The sequence below is a fragment of the Mixophyes fleayi genome, chromosome 6 (assembly GCF_038048845.1).
Source record: "Mixophyes fleayi isolate aMixFle1 chromosome 6, aMixFle1.hap1, whole genome shotgun sequence".
NCBI lineage: Eukaryota > Metazoa > Chordata > Amphibia > Anura > Limnodynastidae > Mixophyes > Mixophyes fleayi.
The window spans coordinates 102,958,714-102,978,288 of NC_134407.1; the positions used below are offsets into that span (position 1 = coordinate 102,958,714).

Sequence of the window (19,575 nt, forward strand, 5' to 3'; positions counted from 1 at the left end):
AGTATTTTCCTATACAAGTTCATTGAAAGTCCATCCATTACAAAATATAGAGTAATTTGGGCTAAGGGGCTTACTGTATCTTCCAATATCTTGGGGAAATAATATTGCCGAGTATGAGGCTTGCTGAATATAACACTCAGGGTAAAAGATGTAATGGAAATTTTAACCCAAACATTTGAAATGAGAATATTTAATAATTACGAATGTTTCAATGAATTATCAGGCACAGAAAATGTGGATGGGTGGCCATTGGTAGAATTAATCTACCACTGCTGTGTACATTTGGTAATACCGCACTTCAGGAGAGCTTTATTGCATCATTATATTAATTCTAGTATGCATAGCAGTCCATTTCACGCCACAATCATCTTGTATCAAACAGTATGCAAGATAAATAAGGTACACATGCATGAGCATATGAAGAACGACTACAGTAAGGTGCACTGATCCTAATCAAACGCACCTTGAAAGCAAAAAACATTTGCAAATTCCTAATAGAGACAAACATTACCAAATGCCATTGCCATAGGTGTTCCCAACACTGCCCCTGTTATTATAATTTCACTCCATCACGCTCTCACATTTTCAACTCATTAATCACTGATTAATTCCTGGTATTCCATTATTACCCTCCACCATTAACCTTCAAGACGTCAAACTATTTGCCCATCTGATTGCTAATCACCTCAAACTGCTCTTGTACTGATTCATAATGACCAGGTGGGTTTTGTCCCTGGGAGGGAAGGGAGAGACATCACTAAAATTATTCATGTAATCCATTCACTCTCTACCTCCTACTCCCCCTCCATCCTTCTATCTACAGATGCCGAAAAGGCTTTTGATAGTGGATTGGTGCTTTATGACCATGGTGCTGGGGCACATGGGGATTTGCCCTTCTTGTTATCATAAGATCTTGCCTCTATATAAATCCCAAGATTAGAATTAATGGCATTAATGGCATTCTGTTGGACATTGTAGCTACTGCCAATGGTACTTGCCAGGGTTGCCATTTGTCCCCGTTAATTTTTGTCCTCTGCATGAAAGCCGTAATCCAGATATCTCATGTCTTCAGTTAGGGTCCAGGAATATCCTTTTGCTTTGTTTGCTGATGACCTGTTGGCCATAATCACCAATCTGACCATGACTTCCCAGTTTGATGGAGGAATTCTCAAAATATAGCTGTTTGTCTAATTTCAAAATTAATTATGCTAAATCCACTAACATTTCGACTACTGAGCATACATATTAGGACTTCAGTCTGCATTCCCGTAGAAATGGCAATCCTCCCATCTCCATTATCTTGGAGTCTCAATCTCCAAGGAAAATACTCACATATTCCAGTTAAACTACTTCCCCTTTTTGTCTAAAGTTTGTAGAGAGCTGAGGTCTTGGTCCTCCTCTGCAAACTGTCCCAATTAGGATCCCTTCGCAGTTCTTTATTGATCTTCAGAGATCCGTTCACAACTTTGAGTGAGGGGTAAGGAACCATGGTTTAAACACTCTATCTTGTATAGGCGCAAGCACCAGGGTGGAGTGCAACTGCCAAAGTTCACAAGTTATCATCACATAGTGTCCCTAAATAGACTTATGGAATGGATGTGGAAAGTGCCTCTTTGAGCGCCCCCTTGCATGCTTTACCTTGGCTTTCCAAAATCCCTAGAGTATCTCACCCCACTATTGGCCCTATCCTTTTGGTGTGGAGACAAATTACTTTTCTGTGATTGTGACACGATCCTTCAGTCTCTGCAGTCCAACATTGTTTCTAACCCAGATTTTCTTCAAGGCCTTTCCCAGAATATGTTTGAAAGGTCTATAGCATGGGTTACCAGACTTGGCCAACTGGTGGTGATGGTAAGCTTTGCTCCTTCCCAGAACTCCAGGCTAAGTACTCTGATGGATAGGGAACATTGGGGATATATACAGCTAATACATTTTATTAGAAATGTAGGAGGTAATAGGACTTTGGGTAGGGAACTGTCTCCTTTCAAGCCTATTCATGCTATATCTGGCATTTACAAGATCCTTATGGAAGAGCTTTTCCAATCTTCACAGAGCCTTGGGAGAGAGACTTAGGGCTAGATTTACTAAACTGCGGGTTTGAAAAAGTGGAGATGTTGCCTATGGCAACCAATCAGATTCTAGGTTTCATTTATTTAGTGCATTCTTCCAAATAAAAGCAAGATTCTGATTGGTTGCTATAGGCAACATCTCCACTTTTTGAAACCCGCAGTTTAGTAAATATACCCCTTAGTCATGAATTTAACACAGTTGTCTTGGTTCAAGATCTCCCAGGCCACTCACAGTTGCTCCTTAAGTATCTCAGTGGTAGAAACTCATTTCAAACTAATGACTAGGTGGTACAGATGTCCTTCATCCCCCTAAAAAATCACGAATGTCGATTTGTTGAAGATGTAGCGGAGTCTCTGAAATGCTTTTTTCACATATGGTGAGACTGTACATGTATCACTTCTTTTGGAGGGAAGCTGTCCGATTATCGGAAAAGATAGTTGGCCATGAGGTTCCCAGGCTTTTGGCTACTCTCTTACTCCACCATCCTGATCTCGAAATACAAAAAGTCGCTACTGAAACACCTAAATAATGCAGTGAGAGCTGTTATTCTAGTGCATTGGCGCTCTAATTCACCTTCCTCAATTAGCGAATGGTTCCAAAGGGTGGATTATTACATGTCAATGGATGCCATTTTGTCAGCCATCGATAAACACTCTGGGGTATATTTACTAAACTGCAGTTTTTAAAAAGTTGCGATGTTGCCTGTACCAACCAATCACTTTTTCTTAACTGTGTAATCAGAATGTTCCAAAAGAAAGAATTTATAACAATGACAAAAAAGTATCATACTACAAAACACAAGACCATGTAATATCACACATCTCAATGTATCATATGTTGCACTGCATATTGCAGAATTGCAGAACTCTACAATGTGTCATATGTATTACACTGCATTATAAAGATTCTGATATCACACTGCAATGTCATATATTACATTACACTGCATTATATAATTCACTCACTAACACTCACAGTTGGTTTATATGAAAGCACTGGTCACATGAGCCTAAGACACAGCAAGCATACCTTAAAAAATGTGATCACTGATCAGCCCTTTGCCTGTTTACAGCTTAGTGTGCATCAATGTCCAGCGCACTTAAATGCTCTATGCAGTGTTTTACACTCTATATATATATATATATATATATATATATATATATATATATATATATATATATGTATATGTATATATTAGGACTTCATAATAATATATATATATATATATTATTATTATTTTTTTTTATTTGTATCCGTATGGTTAGATTATTTTAATAGGATGGGAAGAACACTCCTAAGTATTCTTTTCTGGCTACAAAAGCTTATTTGTGTTTTCTCGGATTAATAGCACAAGCAATATCTAATAGAACAAGCATCAACATGATGGGGCATATTCAATTGTTAGCGAGTTTCAAAGTTCGAGCGCGTTAAGTCATTTTTTGGCTATTTTTCCTTATTTTCAAGCGCGGAAACTTCTCCCGCAATTCTAATCTTTTTTTTATTTTTACTGAAACGGTGTTATCGCGCTCCAACCGTTTGTCAATGTTAAAGCATAGGCTGGATGCGAACCCTCAGCGGAAAAAGCCTCCTTGGTCTGCTCAAAGAAATTTTTTGTTTATTAAGTTAAGAAAAATATACAGTAAACTGAAAAAATAGGTGTAAAAGTTCATAAAAATAACCTAAAAACTGAGAAGTACTTAAAAAAGTGTAATAATAATTAATAATTTTTGGAAAGTTCCCCCTTTAGAAAAAACCATTAGTGGTGCATGTATTTAGAGGGGGGGGGGGGTGGTTGTGCCTGACCTCAGTCAGCTCTCGGTGAAAAGTAGCATGTTTTTTTGGGGGTTTTTTTAAGACCAATATCGTTTGCTCCCCACTCTATTTAGTCTGAGCCCTAGTGCTGGCAGGCTATTGATGTGTGAGTTAAAATCTTTGAAAAATTTGGCGTAGGGTTCCCCCTATATTAATTGAACCAGCACTAGGCAAACCAGCCGGGGTGATAGGCACTATAGCAGGGGGGGGGGAAACGCAGTTTGGGTCCCACGGGCATAATGACTAAACACCCACAGACTGTTCAGCGCTGGGCTGGATTCCCTAGGGAGTGTGGTCCGCTGAAAAATGTAAGCGGGCCATTCCCCTAAGGACACCCAGCTCAGTGCCGATAGCACTAGGGCTCGTCCTACTACCCCTGGGCTGTGAGTAGTAGGGTAATAAATGGGGATTTTGTATGAAAAAAACCCCCCAAAAAAATTTTGATTTGTGGAACTACATGTCCCAGCCAGCCATGTTGGCCTAAATAGTGTGGGCATGCTGCTACTTGTCTAACTACAAGCACCAGCGTACCCATGGCACCCAGGGCATGTTTGCACTTGTAGAACCACAAGTGCCAACACGCTCTTACACCCACGGCTGGCTGTGATCTGTAGTTCCACAAAGTAAGATGTTAAATAAAAGCACAACACCCTCATTCCAACCACAAATCTTTATTAAAAATAATAAAACCCCAAGAAATACAGTAAACACCCTCATGTACACCATAGATTTTTATTGAAAAAACCCCAAAACAAAATACTCACCATTGACGAAATCCTCAGTTTTATGATGCTTTACCTACACGCACTCATTTACGCAAAGTCCCAAAAATTATTTGTACCTTCGAATAAATGTTCGGCTAGCCCACTGTGCCACAAATATTTGTACCTTACAAATGTCCATGCTTGGCCAGTGTTCAAGAAATGTTTGTAAATGGCAAAAAATGTACCTCCTTGTAAAATCTTTTAATCTGCTGTCCAGGGGGGGGGGCATTGTTGCTTGCAGTGCTGGGCCCTTCTTGATTGCAGTGTGGGGGCCCATTCTCTTGTGCAGTGCTGGGGCCCTTCTTGATTGCAGTGTGGGGGCCCATTCTCTTGTGCAGTGCTGGGGCCCTTCTTGATTGCAGTGCGGGGGCCCATTCTCTTGTGCAGTGCTGGGGCCATTCTTGATTGAATTAATTTGCATTCATTTTTTTATACTAAAATGACTGCCTTAACCACTCCTCATTTCAAACTCGCTAGGACCAATAATAGAGCGCGAGGGGGTGGATGCAATATAACAATTGAATTGAGCGAGGTTTTTTTTAAAATGAGCGCTCAAACAGGAAAAAACGAGCGCAGGGTTTTTTTTCGAGCGCGGGATTTTCACCCGTCTCGATTACAATTGAATATGCCCCGATATGTCCTATAACCATTCATTTTGGATAGCTTGAAAAATTGGCATAATCTAGATCTTGCAAGCCAAATACAAGGCAATGATAAGTGCTTTACCGTCACTCTTTGTTGACTTGCAGCTGTCATTATATATTACAAAGAGTGATGAGAATTTTTTATGATATAATAGAAAAACTTGGCTATTTAGATAATAATAATACTAATAAATGGCCAAACAACGACTGGGAGCATATTCAATTAAGTGCGAAGTGCCACCGGAGTTGACTCGAAGGCATTTTGTGTTACCCAACATTGCGGCTGCATGTTTGTTTGTTTTATTATTGTAGTGCAACATCAAGGATTTCCCTTCGCAACCCTATGGGGGATGAAGGGAAATCCATGATGTTGCGCTACAATAATAAAAAAACAAACATGCAGCCACGCGAAGACACGTTGTCAGTGGCTAATTAAATATGCCCCCTAAAGTCTAAATAAGCATCTGTGAATCATTTGCAAACATCTAATTACAAGTGGTTTGCTATTCTGGGTGTTCATCATCATCTACTACTTATACTTGCCTCTGACCACCTCCTAATACAAAAGTTTCTCAGCCATATCTGTGACTTTGTCTCAGACTGAATCTGTACACAGTTGCTCAAACACACCCTTGCTGTATATTGCCTATGTTACAGCACCCCTTCCCTTCCCCCTCACACCCCCTCAGGTGTAAGAAGTCCTAAGTTGTTATAAATGTCAGCAGTGAATGATCTTACTAGCCGTGCTAGTGCTGCTCCTATGAAGCACATTGTATAGATAGGGTAAATTAAGGAGCTGTATAAAAATTTGTATCTGCTGCTGCTGGTATAAATAAAGAGTCTATAACATCGGTGTATATACACCAGCAGCAGCAGATTTGTATTTTTAGTGTAATATTTCTTTATTAAATGGTACAATATGGTTAACAATAGATTATATTATCATAGTCAAATTGAACAAACCACTAGAGTGGCTATGTTTTTCTACAGAGATTATCAGTTATGCCATTTTTACCAAAGTAAAGAGATATTAAGAAAGAGAAGATAAAGAAAAGATTCATATTTTTATGCCCTACCTTTATCTATCCTCTATTTTTGTATTCATACATGACAGTTTCATATTACATGTGTTTTTAATCACATATCATTCCTTGTTATTTTTACCATATTGCAATGCATGCTGCGCTCCTTCATTTACCCTATCTAAGAAGTCGCAAGTCCCAAAAAGTCACAGCTCTGAATAGCAGCAGTTTCATACATTCACTTTCTGAGCATGCGCAGAGTGAAAAACGCAAAGATACAGTACACAAACGTCCATACGTCTCACTCTATATCAGGCCTACTGTATGTAAGCATTCAAATCAGGTTTTCTACCAGAAGAACTACCGAAATGTATCCTGATAAAGAATAGTAGGTTATGCATTTTTAAGTGGTAGGCAGCAAAGACAATTTAAAAAGACTCTCAGTGATGAGCCTAGGAAGATTAATTATGTTTACATTAGAAAACAGATACATAGCTGCAAGAGGAGACTTCAGTGATATTTAATGAGGTGTGATTTTCGGGGTGTATTTGGCAGGAGCTTCAGCTCAAGTTGTTAATGTTTCATGATCAAAGGTGTCTAAAATGATGGCAGAATGGAACTCTGAGGGGAATAGTTCATCAGCAATGGCAACAGTGGGTGAAAGCGCATATTCCAGGATATAAATAGCTGATGATGATATAAGTGAATTTTATTTTAAGTGTCAGGCAAAATACACAAGCAATTGCAGATCAGTTGACTGCAAATTTCAACCTGTGGCATGAGTAGTTAATTTAATAAAAAACAAGAACTTCACAGAGGAGGATATCTCAGCCGGGATACAGTTCACACATTTTTGATCACACCTGGCAATGCACATTTGTTCACAAGTTCAGTGGTGTAGGAAGCACAACAGTGGAGGAACATGATTTGGTTAGACGAATCATCCTTCACCATGTTTTTGACAAAAAGATGAGTGCACATGTGGCACCAATATAACAAACTGTACATCCCTTAGTACTTGTTTCCAACAGTGAGCAGTTCTGGTGGTTACATAACATTGTGGGACACATTTTTCTTGCATAGTTTGGGTGCAGTCATTCCTTTAGAAGGCAAGGTTAATGCTAATCATTATGGTGTGGATTGATCATATTCAATTAGTGTTGCAGCATTTATTTTCTGACAGACTGGGTGTCTTCCAGGATGACAATGGCCCCATCCAAAGAGCATTTGAGGGTCAGTATTTATTTCTAGTAAAGGTTTTTTCAATCCATGTGTTTAGTTCAACAAGTGCCAGTATGCTCTGGCCGCCATTGGTATGCTGCCATCATGCCCAAAGGACTTGCAATTTAACACACACTTAAGTAATGATTTTCTAACTTTTACACATTATCCCAACACTCACCAATACCACAATACCACTACTGCTATTCAGCATTGGGGCTCATTAAATTGTAAGCTTTCATGAGTAATGCCCTCTCATCTTCTTCCTCCTCCACCTTTGCATCCTTGTAATATGCCTCCAACATATTCTGCACGACACTGTGAGATGTTTGCTGTGCACCTTACCTGTTATATTTTAAGTACAGTTTTATGCCTAATTTCTTGCTATTCCTGTATTTTGCCTGTTGGTCCTCTAAGTCTTTGTTATATACTTTATTCCCCGCTATACAGCAGTGCAGAATTTTGTGGCACCACATAAATAAACAATAATTATTATTTAAACATTTATTTAACTAGTAAAGACACATGCTGATGGCTATCTTACGGTTATTACCTTTAAAATGTATGCCTTCTAATAGGCATATCTAGAGAAGCCGCATGAAGGCAGCTCACCTTTACTGTAAACACGTTGCGCTCAACCTCCTCCGACCACCCTCTCCAGGCGTAGGGTGCAGCAAGTGCAACTTGTGCTTCACTCGAGTTTTATTACATATGCAGTAAAACAAAGCAGGTTTTTCCACCCTTATCCCCTTAGTCTTATCAAACAACATTACATGTACTTTAGCACCTCTACTAGAACATCTCCTCATCTAAAATCTATGGCCTCATCCATTGAGTGAGAAAGAAGAGTGTGGTGTTACTGAATTGGGATGCAGGTGCCCAAGTATCTCTGAAATTAATGCTCAGCAGTGGTCTATTATTGATCAAATAGCAGTTTTATTAAAAAAGTTCTTAATGGTTGATGTTCATACATGACACGTCCCTAGGGGCGGATTGGTCATAGGCCTTAAAGGGAAATTTCCCGGTAAGGCCGATGACCTAATGATGCCGCCTGACGGGGTTTTTTTATTGCATTTTTTTTTTCAACAAGGAAGGTGAGTGGTCCCCTTCCCCGGGACCAACCAACAGGGGCGGGGGGCAGATGGCACCCGGGCCAGACAGAAGAAAAGTATTTTGGGCCGCCTGGTGGTCCAGTGGTAATTCGATGAAGACAGCCTTTGCAGGGGCTGTCACATTGCGTAGTACTCACAGTAGCCGCATCATTCATTCACAGAATATTGTACTACAGCTTGTAGTACAATATTCTGTGAATGGATGATGTCCCTGCAGTGAGTACTACGTGATGTGACAGCCCCTGCACAGACTGCAAAGGCTGTCTCCATCGCATCTCGGTAAGAGCTTCAGAGCTTCAGATCACTGTGTCATGTGACCTCCGTGGTCACATGGTACACAGTGTAGGCAGGGCTGATGGAGTTCTGTGCTGGAGCTGCAGCATGTCTATCTATGCCTGGAGTCAAAGGTAAGAGGAAGGGGTACTGTAATGGCGGAGCTAGTGTGTGTGAAGGGGGGGAGGGGTGGAAAGGTGGACATGTGTGACTAAAGGTGCTGGGGCAGAGGGGGGACATGTGTGACTAATGCATGTGGGCAGAAGGGGGAGGCATGTGTGACTAATGCATGTGGGCATAAAGGGGGATCTAAGTATAAAACAAGGGTTATATATTGATTTAATGCTGGGGATTGTTGTTTTCTAAGTTTTGTAAATTTTATGTACCCATTTTTTTTTTTTTACCATATAGGGCCTCCAATATTCCAAGGATCCAGACAACCAGCAATGGAACTAAAGTAACCAGCAGCCACAAGTGGTGACAGTGACAAGAACAGGTAGGAGAGAGGAGGACAGTCTGCCAACTGTCCTGAATCTGGTGGGACAGTCCCAAATTTGAGTGACTGTTTCGCTTAGGACAGTTGGGAGGTATGTCCAGCTTCACCGTGTACTGCTCGTGAAGGCAGAACTGTGTACACCTAACAGTAGTACACACAGTATTGTCTGTGTATTTGTCTAAAATTATAACCATGTTACATCATAGGGGGTTACCCTGTCTAAAGTGCCCAGCCCCCCAGAGCCTTAATCCAGCTCTTGGCCTGGGCATAAAAATATATATATGGATTAAGCAACACTAAAATAGCCTCTTTTTATATAGATAAATATATATTGTACCAAAAATATATATTGTACCCTTTAAGGATGGGCCGCTACTTGTGGGCCAGTGCTGCATGCTTGCCCCCCAGGCTAAAGTCTGCCAGCCCTCCCCTGCCAACCAACTTTCTTCAAGTGGCCATGGATCTGCTGTCCCTCCCCCCCTATGTGCGGCCTATCAACAAAAAGTAGATATCACATGGAACACGCACCACATGACAGGTGCTGTCCCATGTGAGCAGAGATGTGCGGCTGTAAGCTGCTGAAAGGTAAGTGTAGGCACAGCGGGGGGGCTGTTGACATGTGTGTGAGCAGCAAGGGGGGCTGTTGGCTATGTGTGTGTGAGCAGCAGGGGGTAGCTGTTGGAAATGTGTGTGTATGTGAGCAGCGGTGGTGGGCCTGTTGGAAATGTGTGTGTCAGGGTTCCCAAGGTAAGACCATGGAGAGAAGGTAGGTGAACAAAGTGGTTTATTAGAAACACAGGTAATACTGGTTCAGGATGCAAAACTGGTAAGGCAGCAATATAACCACAGTTCTTAACAGTGGAATAGGCAATGCTGGAAAGCGATGGAGAGATGCAGTAGTCAGAGGGTTGCTGGGTGGATACCTCTGGAGGAGTTGGAGAGATGAGTAGCCTGCGGATTGCAGGATTGGATACCTCTGGAAAGGTGGTGAGAAGAGTAGCCTGCAGATGCAGAGTTGGATATCTGTGGAAGAGGTGGAGAGATGAGTAGCCTGCGGATTGCAGGATTGGATACCTCCTGGAAAAGGTGGAGAGATGAGTAACCTGCGGGTTGCAGGGTTGGATACCTCTGGAGAGGTGGTGAGATGAGAAGAACAGGTATCAATAATCTACAAAGTGTTACCACAGGAAACTGGAGTAGACACAGTGGCTGAGATGATCTGCGGATAGATGTGCTGGGAACTCAGAGAACAGGAGCCAGGAACAGCAACACAGGTAAATGCAACAGATGATCTGGCAAAGGTTGCTTGGGACAGGCAGACTTATATAGGCCACAAGCAGGTGTTTAAGCTTCCAGCAATAACGAGGCAGGTAAGAGCAGTTTAAGTACCACAGTGGCCCCTTTGGTGGACAGTGGTACTACAGGCAGGATACAAATATATACAAAGGTCCAACAAAGTACCTGCAGAGAGGAGCTGCAGGATGCAGGTTGTGATAGTGTGTGAGCGGCAGTGGTGGGCCTGTTGGAAATGTGTGAGCGGCGGTGGTGGTGGGCCTGTTGGAAATGTGTGAGCGGCGGTGGTGGTGGGCCTGTTGGAAATGTGTGAGCGGCGGTGGTGGTGGGCCTGTTGGAAATGTTTGTGAGCGGCGGTGGTGGTGGGTCTGTTGGAATTGTGTGTGAGCGGCGGTGGTGGTGGGCCTGTTGGAATTGTGTGTGAGCGGCGGTGGTGGTGGGCCTGTTGGAATTGTGTGTGAGCCTGTTGGAAATGTGTGTGAGCGGCGGCGGTGGTGAGCCTGTTGGAAATGTGTGAGAGCGGCGGCGGTGGTGAGCCTGTTGGAAATGTGTGCGAGCAGCGGTGGTGGGCCTGTTGGAAATGTGTGCGAGCAGCGGTGGTGGGCCTGTTGGAAATGTGTGTGAGCGGCGGTGGGGGGCCTGTTGGAAATGTGTGTGTAAGCAGAGGGGGTGGCTATTGGAAATGTGTGTGAGCGGCGGAGGGGCCTATTGGAAATGTGTGTGAACAGCGGTGGTGGGCCTATTGGAAATGTGTGTGAGCAGCAGGGGGGGGGGGGGGACTGTTGGCTGTGTGTGTGTAAGCAGCAGGGGGGGGGGCAGTTAGCAATGTGAGTGTGTGAGGGCAGTGGGGGAGGTGATGGCAATGTTGTATGTGTGTGGGCAGCAGGGAAGGGCTGGGGTACTTTTTACGCTGGGCATCTCTTTGATACTGGATACGCCGACAAAAATACTTGCACACAACCATAAGCGGCATATTGGGGCATACCTGAGACCCCAATGAATCCCCACTAGAACTGGAACAATCAGTTAAGTCAGGTATAAGACATAACATCATCTTCACCCAGTACACCGGAGCCATCCTCAAAACAGAAAACACCAACTGGAACCTGGTCCACTGCCGCCTTTCCAGCACTACTCGCCTGCTCCTGCAGATGCAATTCTCCATTCACTAGCAGGGGATGACAGATCGATGAGGCAAACAGATAGACACAGGAGGAAAGTAGAATGTAAGAAAGACAAGAAAAAAAAACCCACAAGGCAAAGAGGGACAGATAACAGCAGACAGCTAAGAAAAGGTGAGGGCTACTTATCCTTTCCAACTCGACCAAGGCAAATGAAGGAATGAGAGAAAAATATATATATATATATATATATATATATATATATATATATCTATCGGCAGAGATGAACACACAGCAGTTGGTCAGATTACAGAGACAAATCACATATGCTAATTCATAGTTGGTAACCCTTGGCAACAGCATGAGATGAATAATACAACAGTTCAATGCAGAGATGATGAATAAGAATACTTGGATCCAATAGAGAAACACACAGCAGATGAATGTGAATCACTGGTACAGCTAAAGTCCAAACAGAGTAGTATATAGAACTTGGCTGATCCGAGAATAGAGATGATTCAACATAGCAGGTGGTTACTGGTATCGTGGTGATTCTTATCTAGCAGAGCAGTAAGCGTTAAACAACATCCAAGGACTTGGATGAACACAGACACATGCAGCAGAATGTTGCCTAGAAGTAGCAGCAAAGTGAGGAGTATCTGAACCGTGCGTGGAACTACAGGTAACAGGTATTCCAGTCTTCGATGCAAAGGTAAGTTCACTGTAGTATGAGGCAGCTGAACAGAGACACGCAACTTGAGCTGAAGTAATAGCCACAGACACAGCAAGCAGTTCACAATAACAGTCCAGCAAACAGGTTAACAGCAGAGTGAGGATAAACCGTGAAAGACGTGGAACTACAGGTGACAGGTAACTTGATAGTAGCTCTATCAGCGAGATGTATGCGATATAGCCAGCCAGATAGAGGTGAACTTGATCCAACAGATCAGGCACAGGTGTAGCAAACAACTCACGATAGTAGTTCAGCGTGCAGATGAACAGCGGAGAGGAGTTTCAGCTGAGCCGACCAGGAATCAAAGATGACAGGTAACTTCGGCAGCAAGTATAGCCCAGGGAGGTTAAAATAGTGCTCCAGGACCAATGAGATTTGGGAGGAGGTCCAGATCAAGGTAACAAGGAACACCTGTGTGAAAGTAATATCTCTGAAGCAGAAGCAAGCACAATCATGGTTCTTAAAGGGAAAGTCACAGCGCCGGCACCTAGCTATGGGACCGGCGTGTGACACTTCTACAGTGTCATACCATGGGAGTGACCCAACAAGCCTACCATGGCCACTTAACCTCATCAGGAAAAGGAGCCATTTATGGTTTGAACACAAATGTTAGCCTTTTCATTTCCATTGGGCTGATGACATCCCTCACTTGTAATTCCATCTCATTTTGGTTTTGGAGCAGGATAAAGTACTGGGACAGGGTATTGATTCCAAGCAACACATATTAATAACTGCATTATATTCCCAGATAATCTGAATTAAAATAAAAGTGCTGCGAGTGTTTGTTTTTTTTAGTTCTGAGAGGTTTTTATTTTATTGTTTTGGACCTGTGGTAGCTAGTGAACCAGTTGAGTGAGCTCACCATGTAAAATATTCTGTATTTAAATAATCTCCTCTTAAGTTCCTTCCAGACCACATGTTAATTACCTAGAGAAAAGAGCAGAACTTTCCCATAAATATTGTTTCAACAAATATCACAATCATTTATAATATTTCATTTCATGCAGGAAAAGTACAGTTCATTAGAATGTTTACAAGTCCTCCTGCTATTTAGTTGCTTTGGAGAGTTCAAAGGAGATTGAGCAACCTCCCTTTCATACATTGCTATTTCTCTGCTCTAATTACATCTCCATTCTGATGCCTTGTAACATAGTTATACAATAACACTCTGATCTTATCCTCTAGGGCTAATGGGTAACAGCTTTTAGTTGATTTTTTTCTCTCTCCCTCCTGGCTGAAGGATGATACATTTAAACCAGTGTACCCATGCTTCTTTGTTGAGCCATTAACCGCTCAATTAGACTATTAGCCTATTTTTAGTGCCATGAAGGACCACCTCCTTATCAGATTTGAAGAAGAAGTAATTGCATTTGGCCCATCCATGGGCTCCTGGGCTGTCATGGGAATTCTTTCACAAGTCTGGAGAATGTTGGCAAAGGAGAATGTTAACATGTTCACTGCTGAAGCTACTTGCCACCTTTCAGTGAAGCATAAAACATAGCACAAAATAAATACTGAAAGGTCAACACACTTGGTAAACTGTTTGAAAGTGTCCTATACTGAAGTTAACAAATAACCCAGCCTTTGTCTGACTTACTATATGTGTAAATGGCAACTATGTGTGGTACCCTTAGGAATTTGAAATCTTGTATGTATGTATATATTACATAAGTGACATGAATATATGTATATAAGATATCCTGTAATATATTTTTGTATTTGGTGAGTAGTGATTTTACTACTGTAAATTATAGTTTATATTGTTGTGTTCAATTATGGGATGTATAACTCTTACTAAAAACAAAACACAGACGTTTATGAGGATTATCTCATACAAGCAATTTCAATTCTTTAAAATTGTTTGTTGCAATAAAACAGGGATATTACAAGTTACATAGATTCATGATCATATAAAAAGCTCACCACCTTATAATGCACTGTAGAGGGTACATCACCAGAATTGCAGCATGCCATGCATATGTACCTACTAAGTAGTTAATTCATGCAATTTAGTACTTAGCCAGTATTAAGATCCAGAAATGTATGATTCAAATACATGTTAAAGTGGTTGCTGCATGGAATTCCACATGTCTCTCTGACAGAATTCGGCTTTACGTTTACATAGTGTAATTCCCTGATCATTTTATTCTACCTGGAATTCCCAATCCTACCCCAAACACACCTCAGAGCAGAATGAATTAACCGTTGTCATCCCCGTTCTGTTTATTGCATACTTGCCTACTCTTTCAGAATGTCCCGGAGACCCACAGATTTCTTGGAGTTTTTCTGGACTCCTTTGAGCGCAGTGCACCCTCCCGCGTCCTGCCCACTTCCCTAGTGGATGCAGCATTCTGGCCCAGTTGTGTGATTTAGTGAATCGCAGCATTGCGCACTCGTGGTGGTGGGGCTGTGATGACACGATTCGCATGTATGATTTATAGGCTATTTGTTCAACTAAATCATAATTTACAAATACAGCCCAAAATAATAATTCCATGAATTGGCAAACCTAATGTTGAACTAGAAGATAGTATTGATGGAACTTTGTACCTCTAAAATCCACAGTGTTTGCAACAGTTCAATGTAGCTTTGCTCATCTCTATGTGTAGCCCAGTGTTTCCCAAACCCAGTCCTCAGGGACCCCTGACAGTGCAGGTTTTCCAGGTGACAAGTGAAATAGTTAGTACCACCTGTGGATCTTTCAAAATGTGTCAGTCAGTAATGACTACACCTGTGCTCCAGCAGAGAGATATGGAAAACTTGCACTGTTAGGGGTGTCTGAGGACTGTCTTTGGGAAACACTGGTGTAGCCATTCTAGTGCCTGAGGTACCATCTAAAATACCCCCTGTCAACACATGATATCAACATAGTCTGTATTGTTTGTGTACCTTAGAAAACACATTACCCCTTTAATACCCATCAACAAGTAGAATACTCATTTTTAGACATTTGCAGCAAGAAAAATTATATGTTTTGTAATTAATGCTCCATGTTTACTGCCTCTCCAAAGCTGTTGCCATAGACAGCTGCCTCAGTTAGCCTCATTACAGACACACCTGTAGCAGCACAAAACTTACTCTATCAAGATGTCATGTGGTAAGACAGGTGCAATTAAATATATTTATTATGGTAGCCTAACACTTTTTACTGCTATGATAAAGTGGTCATTCCATGCAAAATGTCTTGTGTGACTCAAGTGTGAGGATTTGTATAAATATTGTTCTTGTACATGTCTACATAAAAGTATTTTTACATGTAATGTGATAGAAATGTTCTTAGGTATACCTGGATTCTAATTACAATTAGTTTTTGTACTTCATTATTCCATAAGGTGTTATAACCACTGGTATGTCTTTTACAGTACAAATGCTTTCCACTTGTGGTTGATATTTTTGATTTTCCTCGCATTTGTGAGGTCATTTGAAGTCGTCTAGGGTTCCCCAATGTGAGATAAACACAAGTGAATGGAACTGGCAGCATGAGGAAAAATGTGAACATAAATAACATTGTGAGTGGGTATAGGGTCTTTGGAAACAATAGTTTCCATTTCCACACACATTTTCACGCATTGTGCTAGAGTAAAAAAAACTGTAGTACAACGTACAGAATTGATTTCAGAGGGTATGAGGCTTTAGGCCTTCAATACAAACTAAGTTGTTTCTATTTAAAACTCTAAATATATCTAATCCAGATTATTTTTAATCAAGCATAAGTAATGTGAAGACGTTATATTTCAGTGCTATGAGATTTCCAGGATGCTGAACTACTATTTATTTTTTTGTACGTGTTCTGCACTAAACAAAAGGTCTGGATACTTTTCCAATAATTGATATTGGCTTCAAGTGTTTTTACAGAGGTTTGTAACTGGAAACCTAAGTTTTAGCATACTGCAGAACAAATGTGTATGCATTAAAAATGTGCAAAGGAAAATAAATCCCACTTAAGTAAGTGAATAACAAAATATTGGTGTAAAAATACATTACACTGGAAGCTTCTACATTGGAAACATCTCAATTGGTTTGTAGTAACAAATAAATATCAAAGTATATCCAGAAGCAGCAGCAGTGAAACATGTGTTAAGTATATTTTATAGAAAAAAAAACAGTGAAATTAGGGAAAAACACTAGCACAGTCATAGGAAATGCAAATAGTAACGTAACACAAGACAAAATAACTACAGTGGAAAAATTATTGAAGCTGAAAAGTATAATCAGATCATGTACAGAATTATCAAAGTGTTCCTCTTTTAGATCTAATCTATACAATGGATATAAAATGTCTTCACATTCTTATTGTAAGTGTTTGGGATATATAGCCTGAAATCAAGATAAATCATGTCAGACCTTTGGTCACCTTTATGTGACCTTGTAACAAATAAGATGCAAGTGAAAAACAATTAAAAAATACAATACATAAGTGTGGTTACATAAGTGTGCACAACCCTAAACTAATTCTCTGTAGAAGCATCTCTTGCTTTTATTGTATCAGTGACTTTTAGTATGAGTCTCTCGCAATGTGATGTACCTTACTAGGGGGTTAATGTATAAAGCATCGGTTTTTCGCCGGATATCTGCGAGTTTGCAGGGAAAATTTAAAGTGGCGATGGTTTTTAAAAAACGATGTTTCATACATTTACCCCCTGTAATTCTATCCCACTGCAAACAAAGTTCAAGGTCCATCGCATTGCAAGGGGATACTTTTTGGCCTTTTCTCTATTAATTATAACTTTTTACTTTTTTCCCGTAGACTTTTATGAGATATTTTATAAGTTGATGGTTGTGGAAAATGTCTCAAGCTCCACTCCAGAATCTACAGTTGCCTCTAGTTGATAATATTTTCATTTCAGAATTCCATGCCAATATCATCTGAGACTTGTTCACTTAAAATATCAGCAACTTGAGTAGTCCTCTTTAGATCCTGCCAAAGTTGCCCCAAAAATCTCTTCTTCTAGTGATGGAACCCAGAATATTGGATAACTGCTACTGCCTTAATATGTTAAAAAATGATGCTGATGCCAATAGTTATTAACCTGCGTTAATAGCATAGCCTACTCTCCCCGAATGTCCTGGAGACTCCCAAATTTCTGGGAGCAGGGTAACCTCCACTTAGTTAAGTGGTGGGAGCAGGGCTTAGGACGCGATTCAAGCGCCATCGTGACATTGTCCCCTGCTGTAATAGGCAAAAATGGTGACACCCATTAAGGGGGCAGAGCTAAATGACGTGATTTATCTAGCCCTGCCTCCACATGCCCATCTGCCCCCCAGAACTACCAGAACACAAATTGCCAAAGTTGGCAAGTATGGTTAATAGTGTTACTGAACAGAAAAGTTGTTTAGATAATATAAGGGTCTATTTATCAAGACCCATCCATTATGAGACAATAGAAAAGGCTTCTATCATGCGACTTAACAAAAAAAGTCACCAGAGCAGCTGGTGACACTTCGTGGCAGAGGTAAGTTGAGTCTAACCGCTCACCAGACAAGTGCATGCTCCTTCTGTGCATGCATGAGCCATGCCAATGGACATAGTCTTCCAGTTCTCAATGTATGTGTACTCATTTTTGAGGCATGTGCGCAGTATGGAAATTTGTGTCTTATGCAAAAGAACAGACTTTTGTCCAGCTCAAAATTAACCACATAGTGTCAGAATAACTTGATCAGAAAAACCTACAGCATCTACATCTTGTCCTGTTTTATATGCAGTTTGCAAAAATGATGTCTCTTATATTCTGCTTTATAGGCTGGAAAGATTATTCTTTTTTACCGCAAGTCCCCACACAACATATTAAAGAGATTTATCATCTGGAGTATCTTGCTGGTGAGTTCTTTTAAAACATTTTTTATATCCTTGTCATGCTATATTATCATATTATATGGTATTATTCAGTGGCTCTCATTAATACAGGAGTCAAGAAGGACCCTAATATTTAACAGTATCTAATTCTAAAAATGAAATATAATAAGTAGGGGCCTGATTAAGGATCTTATATGAAGAGGATTCTTATTTCAGTCTCCTGGACAAAACCATGTTACATTGCAAGGGGTGCAAATGAATGTTCTGTTTTGCACATAAGTTAAATACTGACTGTTTTTTCATGTAGCACACAAATACTTGATAGCTTATTTGTACACTGAAATTTAAAGTTGATATGTGTGTGCTAAATGAAAAAACAGTCAGTATTTAACTTATGTGCAAATCAGAATACTAATTTGCACCCCTTGCAATGTAACATGGTTTTGTCCAGAAGACAGAAATAAGAATCCTCTTCATTTAAGATCCTTAATGAATCAGGCCCTAGATTTCTATACTTCACTTTGGTCATATTGAATATATACAGGGGCTTTACAAAACCTCCCCTTTACCCCAGACAAGTATATCGAAGGTACCCTCCCTGACAGGATCACCACTATTTTTCCAATGCAGCAGTCCCCTGTAGTCAACCGCTGCAGAGGGGGACATTAATCTAATTCACTGACTCATTTTAAAGCTGGATTCTGATTGCATGGCGATGGAATAGACTGGAGAGGCGTCCTCTCTTTCAGTTCTCCTGCAGTGGTCCATATTATTGGGGACTACTATGGAAGCAATGTCTGGGACATGACACCCAACATTGTATTTGTCTAAAATAAGGAAGGTTGTGTAAGCCCCCTCCCCATAGGTGAGTCCTCCAAATCTTTTCACATTGGCTGTTTGTGTAATTTTTTTATGACTATAGTCTTCCATATGCTTTGCTTGTACTTTATTTTTATGTGCATTCTGTAGTTCTGAAAATCCTGCTTTTTTTTTTTTTTTTTTCCAGTTTGTTCTATATCAAGATATTGATTCCATCTCATTAATCTCCTGCACTCCTTAGATTTTATTTTCTGCTGAAAGGTTACATCCTTTACCCTATATTTGAAGTAGAATGACTAATTTGTCTACTAATTTGTGAATTCATACCACAATCTCTTTATTAAATAATACAGTAACTTACAGAACAGGTAACATGAGAAGAGTGCTATGCTGCATCCTCA

General features: G+C 40.6%; 1 protein-coding gene across 1 annotated transcript in view; it reads left to right on the forward strand.

The window, feature by feature from the left end:
- The window catches only part of LOC142095347 (heparan-alpha-glucosaminide N-acetyltransferase-like), a 589,712-nt gene that overhangs the window by 450,591 nt on the left and 119,546 nt on the right, over nucleotides 1-19,575 (forward strand). Inside the window, exon 17 of the mRNA XM_075178300.1 lies at nucleotides 18,302-18,379. Within this exon, the coding sequence (XP_075034401.1) occupies nucleotides 18,302-18,379 (78 nt within the window). The remainder of the gene's footprint in view (nucleotides 1-18,301; nucleotides 18,380-19,575) is intronic.